Below are 15,847 nucleotides of genomic sequence, written 5' to 3'. Positions count from 1 at the left end.
TGTCCATCTCGATGGCTCCATTCCTTGTAACTGGGAATTGTTTTGAATGGGGTGAATTAACTCGCTGCTTGCAGGCGCCCTGCAGAGGTGGGTTTATAGGAGGAGACAATGTTAGATGAGGATGGGGATGGAGAAGACGTTCCATGCAGAGGGACCGGCATGGACAAGTCAGAGCGGGGAGCAGGAATGGAACAAAGATAACAAGGCCAATGTGGATGGTGGAGTGGAGCTGGAAGGGCCAAAGTGTCAGGAGACAAAGTCCAAGGTGTAGGATGGGCAGAGGGCTGCAGGGCCTGAAAGGAGGAGAAAGGGACTGAAGTTGTTGCTCAGGGCAATGAGGAGACAGTGGAGGCAGGGAGAAAAGCCCCAGCTTGGCAAGAGCAGAAGAGTCAGAGTGGATCAGAGGTCAGTTTGTGGGGCCTGGAGCTGCTCCAAGCAGGTGTCAGTGCAGCCTCTGGTCAAGGAGTGTGGGTACAAAACTCCTGCAAGAGTGATAGGAGAATAACTTTCTCCACCCTTGTGGGGCTGTGCCAGCCGTGGTTTCTGATAGGTGGGAGTGGGATGGGCCAGCATACGCCCTAGGCTGTCAACCAGGATACTAATGAGTTGCCTTCTTCATTCCTGCAGGTGCAATCGTTACGGGCCCAGCTGCCAGCAATCATGGACATGTTCTGTGAAGCGTGCATAAAGCTGGAGACATCATCTACCTCCTGGATGGGGAGGGGCTTGGCTCCATTTACCCATAACCACCTGCAACAAATCTTTGGCCCCATCAGGCATTGGGATCTCAACCCAGAATTCCAATGGGCGGGGAAGACTGTGGAAACTATGGGATAGCTACCCACAGTGTAATGCTCCCAAAGTCGACGCTAGCCTTGGTACATGGACTCACACCACCGAATTAATGTGCTTAGTGTGGCCACGTGCGCTCGACTTTATACAATCTGTTTCCAAAAATCGGTTTCTATAAAATCAGAATCATCCCATAGTGTAGACATACCCAAAGGTGACCATGTGGGAAGAGTTTACTGTAGGATTCCCTGCATCTTCTGAATGGGGTTTGGGTTCTGCCCTCTTTAAAGGAAGGAAAAATCCTTACAGGTGATCCTACAGGCTGAAACCCACCTGATTACAGATTAATCTGTGCTATTCACCACGATGTTTGTGAGGCTGAGAGAACTGGGATTGTTTAGTCTGCAGAAGAGAAGAATGAGGGGGGATTTGATAGCTGCTTTCAACTACCTGAAAGGCAGTTCCAAAGAGGATGGATCTAGACTGTTCTCAGTGGTAGCAGATGACAGAACAAGGAGCAATGGTCTCAAGTTGCAGTGGGGAGGTTTAGGTTAGATATTAGGAAAAACTTTTTCACTAGAAGGGTCGTGAAGCACTGGAATGGGTTACCTAGGGAGGTGGTGGAATTCCTTCCTTAGAGGTTTTTAAGGTCAGGCTTGACAAAGCCCTGGCTGGGATGATTTAGTTGGGAATTGGTCCTGCTTTGAGCAGGGGGTTGGACTAGGTGACCTCCAGAGGTCCCTTCCAACCCTGACATTCTATGGTTCTATGACCCTGTGTATCATAGATAAGTAGCCCGTGGGGCATTATGAGTCCTCTGATTTAAAATGGTGTACAGACAAAGGAGGACAACTTTTCAAATCCAACGTGCACCGAGATTGTATGGACACTGAACGTATTGAGCACAATGCTTTCATCTTAAATCTGTTCATTAAACAAAGCCAAAGGAGCAGAGTTGGGAGACCAGGCACTGACTTCCCCAGGATCATTCCTCTCCTAGTAATTCCCATTACAAATCTCCTGTCAAGGAAGTGTTCCTGGAAGGGTTTAAAAGTGTCTTGTGGGTTTAGTCCCGGGAGAGGGGTCAGTTCTGTGTTGTAATAACGTACCTGAAGGTTTTCCCAGCATGGCAGAGTCTACAGTGTCTGTCTGCAGGGACAAAGCCTGGGGGGAATCGGGGTGTGAAATGGACTAACGCTAATTCAGAAATGTCCTCAACTACCCTTCTCGCCCTGACAGGCTGCAGAATAAACAGCCACATTGCATCATCCTAAGGCAGGGTTCTCAATCTTTTTCTTTCTGAGGCCCCCTCAACATGCTATAAAAACTCCCCGGCCCAATTCTGTCACAATTAGGGTTGCCACGAGGGGGGTTGGGTTCTGGGCTCCAGGAGAAAGTTTGGGTGCAGAAGGAGTGCGGGCTCTGGGATGGAGTTTGGGTGCTGGGTTCAGGCTCTGGGCTGGGACGAGGGTTGGGGTGCAGGATGGGGTTTGAGGTGCTGGGTGCAGGGTCTGGGCTGGGATGGTAGTTGGAGTGCAGGAGAGGGTCTGGTGGGGTTGGGGTGCTGGGTGCAGGTTTTGGGCTGGGACGGGGGTTGGGGTGCAGGAGGGGGTGTGGGAGGGGCTTTGGGGGCTGGATGTGAAAAGGGTTTGGGTGCTGGGTGCAGGGTCTGGGCTGGGATGGTAGTTGGAGTGCAGGAGAGGGTGTGGTGGGGTTGGGGTGCTGGGTGCAGGCTTTGGGCTGGGACAGGGGGTTGGGGTGCAGGAGGGGGTGTGGGAGGGACATTGGGGCTAGGTGCAAAAAGGGTTTGGGTGCTGGGTGCAGGCTCTTGGCTGGGACAGGGGTTGGGGTGCAGGATGGGGTTTGAGGGGCTGGGTGCAGGGTCTGGGGTGGGATGGGGGTTGGGGTGCAGGAGGCGGTGGGGGGTGGGGTGCTGGGTGCAGGCTTTGGGCTGGGACAGGGGCTTGGGGTGCAGGAGGGGGTGTGGGAGGGGCTTTGGGGGCTGGATGTGAAAAGGGTTTGGGTGCTGGGTGCAGGGTCTGGGCTGGGATGGTGGTTGGAGTGAAGGAGAGGGTGTGGGGGGGTTGGGGTGCTGGCTGCAGGCTTTGGGCTGGGACAGGGGCTTGGGGTGCAGGAGGGGGTGTGGGAGGGGGATTGGGGGCTAGGTGCAAAAAGGGTTTGGGTGCTGGGTGCAGGATCTGGGCTGGGACGGGGGTTGGGGTGCAGGAGGGGATGTGGGAGGGGTTTGGGTTGGGACGGGGTTGGGGTGCAGGAGGGAGTTTGGCGGGCTGTGTGTGAGAGGGGGTTTGGGTGCTGGGTGCAGGCTCTGGGCTGGGACAGGGCGTTGAGGCGCGGGAGGGGTGCAGGGTGTGGAGCTGGGCCAGGGATGAAGAGTTTGGGGTGCAACAGGCATGCTGGATGGGGGACCAGAGGGGAGGATTCACCACAGGGACAAGACACTCACCCAAGCCCCACCAGGCTTCTGCTTAGGAGATCCAGCCAGGATAAACCCCTCCCCCCCATCAAATTCGACTCAGAATCACCTGCCAGGGGGTGGGGGATGAGGAAGGCTGCCATGCGCCTCCTCCCTCCACAGGCACAGCAGCCGCCTCAGCCGGCCCCTGGCGCCATTCCCTTGTAGCCTTCAGTGGCAGCAGCCGGTTAGGGAGCGCAGCACGGAGCTGCACGGGGCAGGCAGGGATGCTCGAGGGAGGCACGCGGGGGCAGCAGGCAGGGCCAGAGGAGAAGCTCTGTCCTGAGCATTAGCGGAGCTGGGTCCCCCTGGGGTCCTGAATTTGCTGGAGCCCGGGCACCACAGGCCAATATAACTAGCCGCCTCTAGCAAAGTTCATCTAGTCTAACTTCTGCCAAGATGCAGGACTTTGTGGGTCTAACCCACCCAGCTTCTCTCTTCCAGCTGGGGTCCCTTGACTGCAGCAGCTCCCCAGATGTCCTCGCTCTCCTCTTTCCCTTACATTCTTCCCTTCTCTGCCCAGTGGTTTGCTGCATCTCTGATCCTCTCTCTATATGCCCTGCCCCAGCAGCTAGTTACCCAGGCTACACTCCCATTGCCATCCGTGGGGGTAGCTTGGGCTGTGAGGGCTGCAGGTTTTGGCCCTTGGTCAATGCAGGCACTATGGCTGCTGCACACCTATGTGGTGACTCCTGCAGCCCATCGCCAAACTGCAGGGCCATGTTCTGCAGGGTCGCCTCCCTGGCTGAGATTCTGGGAGCAGAGAACCCCCGGGTCAGAGCAGGAAAATGGCTCCAACAGAACACTCTGTCAATGGCTCCCACAGACGTCCCCATGACACCCGACTGTGCAGCCCGGGGGTTCTCTCCCAGGAGTTCTCCTGCTTCTTCATTGTCACCCGGGGCAAGAGTCTGGCAGTGGGAATGGAGACGGGGTGTCTGCAGGCAGAGCCTTCCATGGCTTCCTGAATGGGAGCCTGACAGGGCTTGTGCCCTTGGTGGTGAAGGGCCCAGATTCAATCCCCACCTATGCCCATGGTATCTCTGTGTGGCCATGGGTTCCTTTACCCATCACCGCAGGTTGTTCAGGAGGTGGAGGAGAACCTGGCCATGGAGGAGGCAGCATCTCTGGGTCTGAGCAGCACCGGAGCTGGGGGAACCAGGCGGGAGCTTCTGGTACGGGATGTTTCACGTGCGGTCCCTGGAGCTGGAGAGGACAGAGCTGGGCCCAGAGTCCTGATGCAGCTCCTCTCCTCAGTTAGTTCCTGTAAGACCCAAAGGAGAATGTCAGATTCAGGCCCCACTGACCGCTGGGCACTTCCCAGAGAGGCTGCCCAATCACAGCCAGCAGGATCCTCTGGCAACACAGCTGGACCCTGTCCTTCCAAATCCTTCCTCCCCTTCCAACATGGCCCACACCCAGCCTCTCGTAGCTGCCCCCTACCTTTTTACCTCCAGCCTCGCCTTACCCTCCAGTCCCACAATTCCTCACCTGCCCCCAGCGCTTACACCCAGAATTTCCTCTTGGCTGCTGCCCAGTCCTCAGTCCCAGGAATCCCTGCTCTCTGCTGTCCCCTCCAGTGCCACTGATCTGCTTCCCTGCCCAAGGGAGCCCCCTGCTTCTCCAAGGTTTCCTGCCCTCCTGCCAGGTCCCCACAGCCGTCTCTCACTCACTTCTGTCTTCTCCGCCAGGGTCGCTTTGGAGCAGGGCCATTCCAGGATGTCCAGCCCACCTTCTGTGCGGTGAAGCACATTGGAGCAGGGGACAGAGGGGGTGAGACAATGCTTCATAGAGTGTCATAGAGCTTAATGCCAGAAGGTACCATTGGATCATCTCATCTCATCTCCTGACTGTTCCAGGCCATTAAATTTCACCCACCTGCAGTCTGAGTCTCTCACTGTAGGGCATTTTCTCCAGTTCTCAGATCATTTGTGTGACTCTTTTCTGCACCCTCTCCAATTTAACACCATCCTTTTAAAACACAGACACCAGAACTGGCCATCATCCTTCCATTCTCTCTCTCACCAAAGCTATAGAGAGAGGTAAGGTCCCCTCCCTGCTCCTACTCATTACTGCCCTATTTATGCATCTGGGCAAGGGAGAAATGGCCACGGAGGTGGAGGAGGACTTGGCTTTGCCCTCCTCGTCCTGACATCCAAGTCATCCTCTTCCACTTTCTTCTCCATGACCACGTGCTCCATTCCCATGGCCAAGTCCTCCCACTCCTCCACTTCCTCCTCTATGGCCAGGTCCTCCCTCTCCTTCTCCGTGGCCAGGTTCTACTCCTCCTTTTCCTCCTCCTCCTCCTCTCTGGCCAGGTCCTCTTGCTCCTCCACCTCCACGGACAGATCCATCTTCTTCCCTTCTTCTTCCCCTTGCATCAGCACATCCTCATCTTCCTCCATTCCTGGGTCCTCCTCGTCAATAGCCAGGTCCTCTACCTCCTCTTCCGCCTCTTCTTCTTCCCCCTGCATGGCCACATCCTCCTCCTCTGTGACCAGGTCCTCTTCCTCCTGCTCCTCTATGGCCATTTCCTAATCCTCCTCCACTTCCTTTTCCTCCATTGCCAGTACCTCCTCTTCCTTCTCTTCTTTCTCCTGCATGGCCACATCCTCATCCTCCTGCATTGCCAGGTCCTCTTCCTTCTCCTCCTCCTGGTCCAGGTCCTCCTTGTCCTCCTCTGTGGCCAGGTCCTCCTCCTCTTACACCTGCTCCATGGCAAGGTGCTCCATTCCCATGGCCAGGTCCCCCTCCTCTTCCTCTACAGGCAGGTGCTGCTCTTCCTCCTCTTCCTGCTCCATGGTCAGGTCCTTCTCTTCTTCCTTTTGCTCCATGATCAGGTGTTCCTCTACCAGGGCCACGGCCTTCTCCTCCTCTACCTTCTTCTTCCTCCTCCTTCTCTGTGGTCAAGTTCTCTTCCTCATCTATGGAGAGGTGCCTCTCCTCTTCTGCTGACAAGTTCTCTTCCTCCTCCTTTCCTCTTCTGCAGACACATTCTTCTCCTCCTCCTCTTCTGCCTCTTCTGCAGCCAAGTTTTCTTCCTCCTTCTTCTCTTTTGCAGACAAGTTCTCATCCTCCACCTTGTCCTCTTCTATAGATATTTCCTCCTTCTCCTTCTCCTCTGGGTCCAGGTCTTCCTCCTCCTCTGTGGTCATGTCCTCCTCTTCTTTCTCTATGATCAGGACTTGCTCTTCCTGCTTCTCCTCCTCCTCAGTCTCTAGCTCTTCCTCCTCTTTCTCTCTTTCTGCGGCTGAGTCTTCATCCTTCTCTGCCTTTTCCTCAGGGGCAAGGTCCTTTTCTGACTGGTCGGTGGTGGTCTCTGTGTCAGAGAGACAAGGACAGAGCGTGAGTCTTGCTGGGGAGGGGGGAAGAGGAAGGACAGGGGTGTGAAGGGACGGGGAGAGAAGATTTAATGTTTCCTCCTCCCATGTAAGCACCCAAGGCAGAGAGATCCCCACACTGCCCCTCCCACAGACCCCTCACCCCAGAGCCCCATGGCAGAGAGATCCCCACACTGCCTCTCCCACAGACCCCTCAGCCCCAGGGCCCATTGCAGAGAGATCCCAACACTGCCCCTCCCACAGACCCTTCATTCCCGGGGCCCCATGGCAGAGAGATCCCCACACTGCCCCTCCCACAGACCCCTCAGCCCCATGGCAGAGAGATCCCCACACTGCCCCTCCCACAGACCCCTCAGCCCCAGGGCCCCATGGCAGAGAGATCCCCACACTGCCCCTTCCACAGACCCCCTCAGCCCCATGGCCCCATGGCAGAGAGATCCCCACACTGCCCCTCCTACAGACCCCTCAGCCTTATGGTCCCATGGCAGATGGGGCCCTTCACTGTCCCTTCCTCCCTAGGAGTTGCCCGAAAGCATCAGGGACCCACTTCCCAGCAGCTCCCCCCATACCCCGCTGCAGGGGGTGGCTCTGCGACTCCCACTGACGTCATTGGGCTCAGGTGGCTCAGGCCAGACCCCTGGGCTGGGATTCCCCCAATGACTCTGACAGAGCGACTGAGTGTTAATGGCTCCTTGCTCCTCTCCATGCCCAGGGGGGCTCCTCACCTGCACTGGAGGAGCACTCGGCCTCCGTGTTGCAAGGAGCCTCCAGGGAGTGGCCGCTCTCCCCTCCGGCACCAGTTGAGCTGCTGGGGCAGCGATCCCCCAGCTCCTGCCCTGGGGATGCCTCCTGCTGCCCACACGGCTGGGCTGAGGGCTGCCCTGCCACAGAAGCAAACCCAGAGCTGTGTTGCCTGGCTCCTCCCGTGGGCTGAGTCCTGCCTGCCCAGATTGTACTTGGGCCACCTCCATCTCGGCCTGGATGTTGTCTCTCTCTGCTCTGCACCAGCCCTAGGGACTGGTTTCCTCCTGGTGAGCAAGGCCGAGCAAGTCTATCTCCTGGGGTGGCCAGGGCCTGCTTCCCATGCCATGGGGGTGGAGGGGCAGTTCTCTGTCTGGGGACGCTGGCAGCTGTCCCCCTCTGGCTCTGGGGCCACCTGTGGAGCCTTCCTCCTGAGATACCTTCTCAGCACGTCCAGCCTGGAACTGAATAGGGAGCAGCCGTGAGTCTGGGGCAACGCAACCTCTCGCCAATGGGCCTGTCTGCCCCCCAGCTGGGGTGACTCTCTCTCATCCCATGCCTCCTGGAGAACACCTGGGCTGGGATCTGCACACACTGGCAGGGATCACTATGCAGGCTGCTCCCAAAGCTCCCTCGGTTTTGGGACCCCCAGGGAATCTCATCCCTTTAAAGCAATGTGGTCAGTGACAGAGACCTGTAGTCAGTCTGGACAGGAATCATCCTCCTGTAGCCCCAGGCCACACTCCCTCCCCGGCCTGAGGAGGCAGAGAACCCAGGTGTTCAGGCTTCACTCCTGAGCCAGTGGCAACAGCAGACAGGTGCCGTCTGTTCCCCAAACACTGCTCAGCAGCTACAAGATCAGGGACACCCCACATCAGCCCCCGACTCCTACCTCCCCTCTGCACAGCAGACAGTGGGCAGGTGCTTGGTCACAGCAGTTCCATGGGGGCGGGGGCCAGGAGGTGGGAGCAGCAGTGGAGCAGCATGGTGGCAGGAGGGGCACCCTTGCCCCAGAGGCACACAATAGCATCCCCCTGAGCACGGTGCCCTGGTGTACGATTAATTCTTGTCACAAAACATAATACAGTATTTTGGTTCGAGTTAATCACATGCATTAACTGCAATTAAGTGATAGCCTTAATTATTTTTTTGAATTACAAACATTTGCACTCTAAAAAATATTAAAGCATGAAGGGACATACAAATGTGTAACATAACTGGCATGTAAATTCCTTGCAACACCGGCTACAATAGTGCCATGCAAATACCTGTTCTCACTTTCAGTGATATTGATCATAGGCAGGAGTTGTAGACCAAGCTGGATGAGAAAGCATCTCAGAGAGGTGATTAAGAAAAAGCAGAAAGCCTACAAGGAGCGGAAGATGGTCAAGGAAAGCCTCCTTAGTGAGGTCAGAACATGTAGGGATAAAGTGAGAAACGCCAAAAGCCATGTAGAGTTGGACCTTGCAAAGAGAATTAAAACCAATAGTAAAAGGTTCCATGGCCATATAAATAAGAAGAAAACAAAGAAAGAAGAAGTGGGACCGCTACACACTGAGGATGGAATGGAGGTTAAGGATAATCTAGGCATGGCCCAATATCTAAACAAATACTTTGCCTCAGTCTTTAATGAGGCTAACGAGGAGCTTAGGGATAATGGTAGGATGACAAATAGATAGGAGGATAGGGAAGTAGATATTACCACATCCGAGGTAGAAGCCAAACTCGAACAGCTTAATGGGACAAAATTTTTAATGAATCAGTAAACTCAGGGGTTGTACTGTACGACTGGAGAATTGCTAACGTAGTTCTTATTTTTAAGAAGGGAAAAAAAGTGATCCAAGTAACTTATAGGCCTGTTAGTTTGACATCTGTAGTATGTAAGGTCTTGGAAAAAATTCCAAAGGAGAAAGTAGTTAAGGACATTGAGGTCAATGGTAATTGGGACAAAATACAACATGGTTTTACAAAAGGTAGATCGTGCCAAACCAACCTGATCCCCTTCTTTGAGAAGGTAACAGATTTTTTAGACAAAGGAAATGCAGAGGATCTAATTTACCTTGATTTCAGGAAGGCATTTGATATGGTTCCACATGGGGAATTATTAGTTAAATTGGAAAAGATGGGGATCAATATGAAAACTGAAAGGTGGATAAGGAACTGGTTAAAGGGGAGACTACAACGGGTCATACTGAAAGGTGAACTGTCAGGCTGTTGGGAGGTTACTAGTGGAGTTCCTCAGGGATCAGTTTGGGACCAATCTTATTTAATCTTTTTATTACTGACCTTGGCACAAAAAGCGGGAATGTGCTAATAAAGTTTGCGGATGACACAAAGCTGGGAGTTATTGCTAATACAGAGAAGGACCAGGATATCCTACAGGAAGATCTGGACGACCTTGTAAACTGGAGTAATAGTAATAGGATGAAATTTAATAGTGAAAAGTGCAAGGTCAAGCATTTAGGGATTAATAACAAGAATTTTAGTTATAAATTGGGGACACATCAGCTGGAAGTAACAGAGGAGGAGAAGGACCTTGGAGTATTGGTTGATCACAGGATGACTATGAGCCGCCAATGTGATATGGCCCTTTAAAAAGCTAATGCGGTTTTAGGATGCATCAGGCGATGTATTTCCAGCAAAGATAAGGAGGTGTTAGTACCGTTATACAAGGCACTGGGGAGACCTCATCTGGAATACTGTGTGCAGTTCTGGTCTCCCATGTTTAAGAAGGATGAATTCAAACTGGAACAGGTTCAGAGATGGGCTACTAGGATGATCCGAAGAATTGAAAATCTGTCTTATGAAAGGAGACTCAAAGAGCTTGGCTTGTTTAGCCTAACCAAAAGAAGGTTAAGGGGGGCATATCACTGCTCTTTATAAATACATCAGAGGGATAAATATTAGGGAGGGAGAGGAATTATTTAAGCTTAGTACCAATGTGGACACGAGAACAAATGGACACTAGGAAGTTTAGACTTGAAATTAGAAGAAGGTTTCTAACCATTAGAGGAGTGAAGTTCTGGAACAGCCTTCCAAGGGGAGTAGTGGGGGCAAAAGACATATCTGGCTTTAAGACTAAGCTTGATGAGTTTATGGAGGGGATGGTATGACGGGATAGCCTAATTTTGGCAATTAATTTGGGAATCATGCTCCAAAACGTCTGTTAGTCTATAAGGTGCCACAGGATTCTTTGCTGCTTTTACAGATCCAGACTAACACGGCTACCCCTCTGAAATTTGGGAACTGATCTTTGATTATCAGCAGGTAAGTATGCCCAGTGGTCTGTGATGGGATGTTAGATGGGGTGGGATCTGAGTTATTACAGAGAATTCTTTCCTGGGTGCTGGCTGGTGAGTCTTGCCCACATGCTCAGGGTTTAATTGATCGCCATATTTGGGGTTGGGAAGGAATTTTCCTCTGGGGCAGATTGGCAGAGGCCCTGGAGGTTTTTTGCCTTCCTCTGCAGCATGGGGCACTGGTCACTTGCTGGAGGATTCTCTGCAGCTTGAGGTCTTCAAACCACAATTTGAGGACTTCAATAACACAGACATAGGTTAGGGGGTTATTATTGAAGTGGGTAGGTGAGATTCTGTGGCCTGCATTGCGCAGGAGGTCAGACTAGATGATCATAATGATCCCTTCTGACCTTGAAGTCTGAGTCTATAAGTGAACAGCATAATCTCCTGCAAATGTAAAGAAACTTGTTGGTCCTTGCGATTGGCTGAACAAGTAGTAAGACTGAGTGGAGTGGGCTCTAAAGTTTTACATTGGTTTGTTTACAAGTGCAATTATATAAAAAAAAGTCTACATTTGTAAGTTGCACTTTCATGAAGTGAATCAAAAAATACTATTTCTTTTATCTTTTTTACGGTGTAAATATTTGTAATCAGACATAATAATATGTAGTGAGCACTGATTAAAGGTCTTGAGAACATGACCTATGAAGGAAGGCTGAAGGAATTGGGTTTGTTTAGTTTGGAAAAGAGAAGACTGAGAGGGGACATGATAGCAGTTTTCAGGTATCTCAAAGGGTGTCATCGGGAGGAGGGAGAAAACTTGTTCACCTTAGCCTCCAATGATAGAACAAGAAGCAATGGGCTTAAACTGCAGCAAGGGAGATTTAGGTTGGACATTAGGAAAAAGTTCCTAACTGTCAGGGTAGTTAAACACTGGAATAGATTGCCTAGGGAAGTTGTGGAATCTCCATCTCTGGAGATATTTAAGAGTAGGTTAGATAAATGTCTATTAGAGATGGTCTAGACAGTATTTGGTCCTGCCATGAGGGCAGGGGACTGGACTCGATGACCTCTCGAGGTCCCTTCCAGTCCTAGAGTCTATGAATCTATGAGAATGGGAAATGACTGCCCAAGAAGGAGTACTGCGGAAAAGGATCCAAGGGTCATAATGGACCACAAGCTAAATAAGAATCAACAGTGTGATGCTGTTGCAAAAAAAGCAAAAGTGATTCTGGGATGCATTGACAGGTATGTTGTGAGCAAGACACGAGAAGTCATTCTTCTGCTCTGCTCCACATGCATTAGGCCTCAGCTGGATTATTGTGTACAGTTCTGGGCACCACATTTCTGGGAAGATGCGGACAATTTGGAGAAAGTCCAGAGAAGAGCAACAAAAATGATTGAAGTCTAGAGAACATGACCTATGAGGGAAGATTGAAAGAAATGGGTTTGTTTAGTCTGGAGAAGAGAAGACTGAGAGCGACATGACAGCAGTTTTCAAATACCTAAAAGGTTGTTACAAGGAAGAGGGAGAAAACTTTTTCTCTTTAACCTCTAATGATAGAACAAGAAGTAACGGGCTGAAATTGCAGCAATGGAGGTTTGGGCTGGATATTAGGAAAAGCTTCCTAACAGTCAGGATAGTTCAGCACTGGAATAAATGGCCTAGGGAGGTTGTGGCATCTCCATCACTGGAGATTTTTAAGAGCAGGTTAGACAAACACCTGCCAGAGACGATCTATATAGTACTTACTCTTGCCTTGAGTGCAGGCGATTGGACTCGGTGACCTCTTGGGGTCCCTTCCAGTCCTACGATTCTATGATTGGATGATCCAAAGCTCTCTTCTTGCCTTAACATCTACAAATCTCGGCAAAACTAAGTATGGCACATTGAGCAGCCTCTGATGTTTTCATGTGTCACCTGCTTGATCTCCAGAACTAACACTGAGTGAGTGGGGGTGGGGATGTGACACAGCAGGAGCAGCTCAAAATGCAAAGGGGCTGGCCAGAGCAGTGCCATCACACTAGCCTTTTGCAGGACCTCAGCTGATTGGTCAAAGGAGGTTGGGAGGCGGTGACCTCACAGAGAGTCTATGACAACGGGCAAGTAAAGAGGCTGCAGGGTGGGGGAAATGGCTTTGCTGCAGGGAGTCTCCTTCTCAAGGTCTCTCCTTGAGGACAGTGAGAGAATACAGGGTCATGCCTGTGAGCACGAGGAGGCGGCTCCTTGGGGTTTTTCCCTTTCCCACTGCTAACTGAGTGAGAAGACAGACGTCCCTGTGGAGCAAGTAAGAGCCCCAGAGAGGTTTGGTACCTAGGGAGCCTGACCCACCTGGTACTGGCCAAATTCAAGGCACAGAAAACACTAGGTTAAGGTGCAAGAATTTCTCCCGCACACAGCTTAGGCCATTGTCCCTCAGAATTACTGGGGACATTGGGGTTCATCAGTTTTGGTTTCCCTTTTCTCTGCTTCCCTCCACTGCTCTCTAGCCCTCATTGCATTGTGAGAAGCCCTCACAAAGCGATGGGACAGGAAGGCTGCTCGGAGAGTGATCCCCACAGGTGACCTGAGCCATCTCAGGGCCATCTGGGGAGAAATATCAGTTTCCCACCCCTCAGAGTCTCAGTGTGATTGGCTGAGCTGGCGGCTAAAGCTCTCCTCTTTCGACACTTTCAGCTTTCCTGGCAGCTTTGGGAGTTTAACAGGCTGTGGGTCTCCTTCTCCTGCAGCAACAAAGAGCTCCTGTCCCCAAGAGCCCCTCCTGGCCACTGAGTCCTGATGGCCTTTGAGCAGAGCAGAACACCCTTTCGGTTGTGGGGCGCCCCAGACTGGGTCATTTAGCAGCCACAGGAGAAATCTCCAGCTTCTAGACCCGTGTGCACTGGTGGTTTGGTTAATATGGAACCAGCCAGTGGGAGAGGACGGCTTTCAAGGTCCTGTCTTGGAGTCTTGCTAATGGTCATGTGTTCCATGGATCCCCTGCTACGTGGCATGAAAAGACTCCCCGGGTAGTGAGTTAATGCAGGATTTTGTCTCTGGAGACCTAGCTCCTGTCCCTGTCTCCCTGGCTGGCCCATGAGTGTCTGAGAGGGGAGCTGGTGGGTTGGTGAGTGGGCAGGACACACCCAGCAATTGCCTGAGCAGATCCTTGTTGGAGTCCCGGAAAGAGGGTGGGGTTTGCTCAGTGCCACCACAAGTCAGGGAGCAGACTCCCTGTCCTCTCCAGGGGCCTATTGGGTGAGGCCACATTGCCCTTGTCGTGCTGCAGTTTGACTTCCCCTTGGAACAAACCCAGGGGCTGCAGCCGCCAGACCCAGTGACTAGAGACATCCCTAAGGGGAGGGGAATAGACCTTTGGTCTGTCAGCTCCAAAACTCCAGGCCCTAAGCCAGAAGTGGTGAGTTATATGGACCTGTGGTGCTGGGCACCAGGGATATTCCTGGCCCGGGGGCCTGGCTTCAGCAAAGTTTGGGGCCAGGTCTCTCCCCTGGCCCCACCTGCTGCCCTTGTGCCTCCCCCAGCCCTGCCTGCCACCCCTGGGCGATTGAAAATGGCCCCACTGCCACCACCAGCAGTACAGCAGGCCTGAGCGGCTTCCTGCGTGCTCACTCCATGTGTCTGCTGGCACATCCCTGTGGCCTGGAGGGGGTGAGGGGCTGTGTCTCCGCATACTGCCCCACCCCGAATGCCCCTGTGGCCAATGGGAAGCTGCAGGGGCGATGGGGACAGGAGCACATGGAGACCTCCTGGCCTACTCCGCCTAGGAACTGCTGCCGGAGGAGTGCCCCAGGTAAGCACCGAACCCCCCATCCCCTTCCAGAGCCTGCACCCCTCACCCCCTTCCCACACACACCCTCCTGTCCCCAAATTCCCTCCTGCGCACCCACCCCCTCCTGCACCCCAATCCCTTGCCCAGCCCAGAGCCTGCACCCAAACTCCCTCCCAGAGCCTGCACCCGACACCATCCCCCACCCAAACTTCCTCCCAGACCCTGATCCCTCACCCCTCTACACCCAAACTCCCTCCCAGAACCTACACTCTGCACCACTCCTGCACCCGAATCCCCTGCCCAAGCCCAGAGCCTGCACCCAAAGTCCTTCCCAGAGCCTGCACCCCAGAGACCACCCAAACCCAAACCCAAAGCCTTAGGCAGGTGCGTGTGTGGGGGGGGGGGGGGGGATTTGGAGGGTCAGGTTCTGGGCACCACTAAAATTTCTACAAACCTGCCGCCCTTGGGCGTTATTAGCACCACGCTCTCACCAGCTGAGCTAGCCAGCCCACAGAAAACAGCATGCCAATTGGCCCTTTCAGAAAGGAGCCATAGGCAGCCGCAGGGTTGGTGTGACCTCTGGAATGAGACGGGTGGGTGAGGACATCTATTGTGTACAGTGGAATTAGCTCAAGTGGTTGAACGCTCGCTTTGCATGTGAGAGGCAGTGGGATCAATGGCCCCATTCTCCAGTGGCAGGGGCCTTCCTTTTAAAAGCACTGCCACACAGGGGGCTAAGTGCCTCCAGTGGGAGCAGGGGAGGGAACCAGCCTGTCTTTCAAACTTAAATTCTGCAATTTCTACATATAAGCATAAAACTCAGGTCTACACTGGCCACAAATTAAGCCCAGGCCTGCTGTATGGGAGACAAGAATTCTCCCGCAGACCCAGAACACGTACAACATATAACAAAGTGACTGTGCTCTATGGGCCCTGCCTGCTGCCAGAGCCCCTCTGCTCCAGGGCACAGAGGTGTGGCTGACACTCCCAGGAGCTCTCTGCTTCTGGTCAGAAGGGAATTCTTCGGGAATTCAGTCATAAATGATATAGAGTAGGGGTAGGCAACCTATGGCACGGGTGCCGAAGGCAGCATGTGAGCTGATTTTCAGTGGCACTCACACTGCCTGGGTCCTGGCTAGTGGCCCGGGGGGCTTTGCATTTTAATTTAATTTTAAATGAAGTTTCTTAAACATTTTAAAAGCCTTATTTACTTTACATACAACAATAGTTTAGTTATATATTATAGACTTCTAGAAAGAGACCTTCTAAAAATGTTAAGATGTATGACTGGCACATGAAACCTTAAATCAGAGTGACTAAATGAAGACTCGGCACAGCACTTCTGAAAGGTTGCCGACTCCTGATATAGAGATTAATGGGTTCGAGTTCCCTGTAAGCTGCGTGGCTGCAGCCTATTTAGCACCGCGCAGCCACTCAGGGAACCCACCCAGCCGAGACCTGGGAAAAGCTTCAAACATGGGTCAAACCTGA

At 52.7% G+C, this 15,847-nt stretch overlaps 2 protein-coding genes across 2 annotated transcripts in view; both read right to left on the bottom strand.

Moving 5' to 3' along the window:
- Positions 1 to 15,847, bottom strand: part of LOC115659454 (butyrophilin subfamily 1 member A1-like) — a 151,661-nt gene that overhangs the window by 109,250 nt on the left and 26,564 nt on the right. The gene's annotated exons all lie outside the window — the stretch shown is intronic.
- On the bottom strand, positions 3,152 to 15,834 carry LOC115659824 (cilia- and flagella-associated protein 251-like). Its single transcript, XM_030580514.1, has 5 exons — positions 15,804 to 15,834; positions 7,332 to 7,790; positions 6,204 to 6,584; positions 5,974 to 6,113; positions 3,152 to 5,799 (listed from the first exon to the last, which is right to left on the bottom strand). The coding sequence occupies exons 1-5, from the start codon at positions 15,832 to 15,834 to the stop codon at positions 5,545 to 5,547; spliced, it is 1,266 nt and encodes a 421-aa protein (XP_030436374.1). The 3' UTR covers positions 3,152 to 5,544.

Source organism: Gopherus evgoodei, chromosome 11 (assembly GCF_007399415.2).
Source record: "Gopherus evgoodei ecotype Sinaloan lineage chromosome 11, rGopEvg1_v1.p, whole genome shotgun sequence".
Classification (NCBI taxonomy): Eukaryota; Metazoa; Chordata; order Testudines; family Testudinidae; genus Gopherus; species Gopherus evgoodei.
Note: the sequence above shows the minus strand (reverse complement) of the source record. Positions and strands in the feature narration are given on the sequence as shown.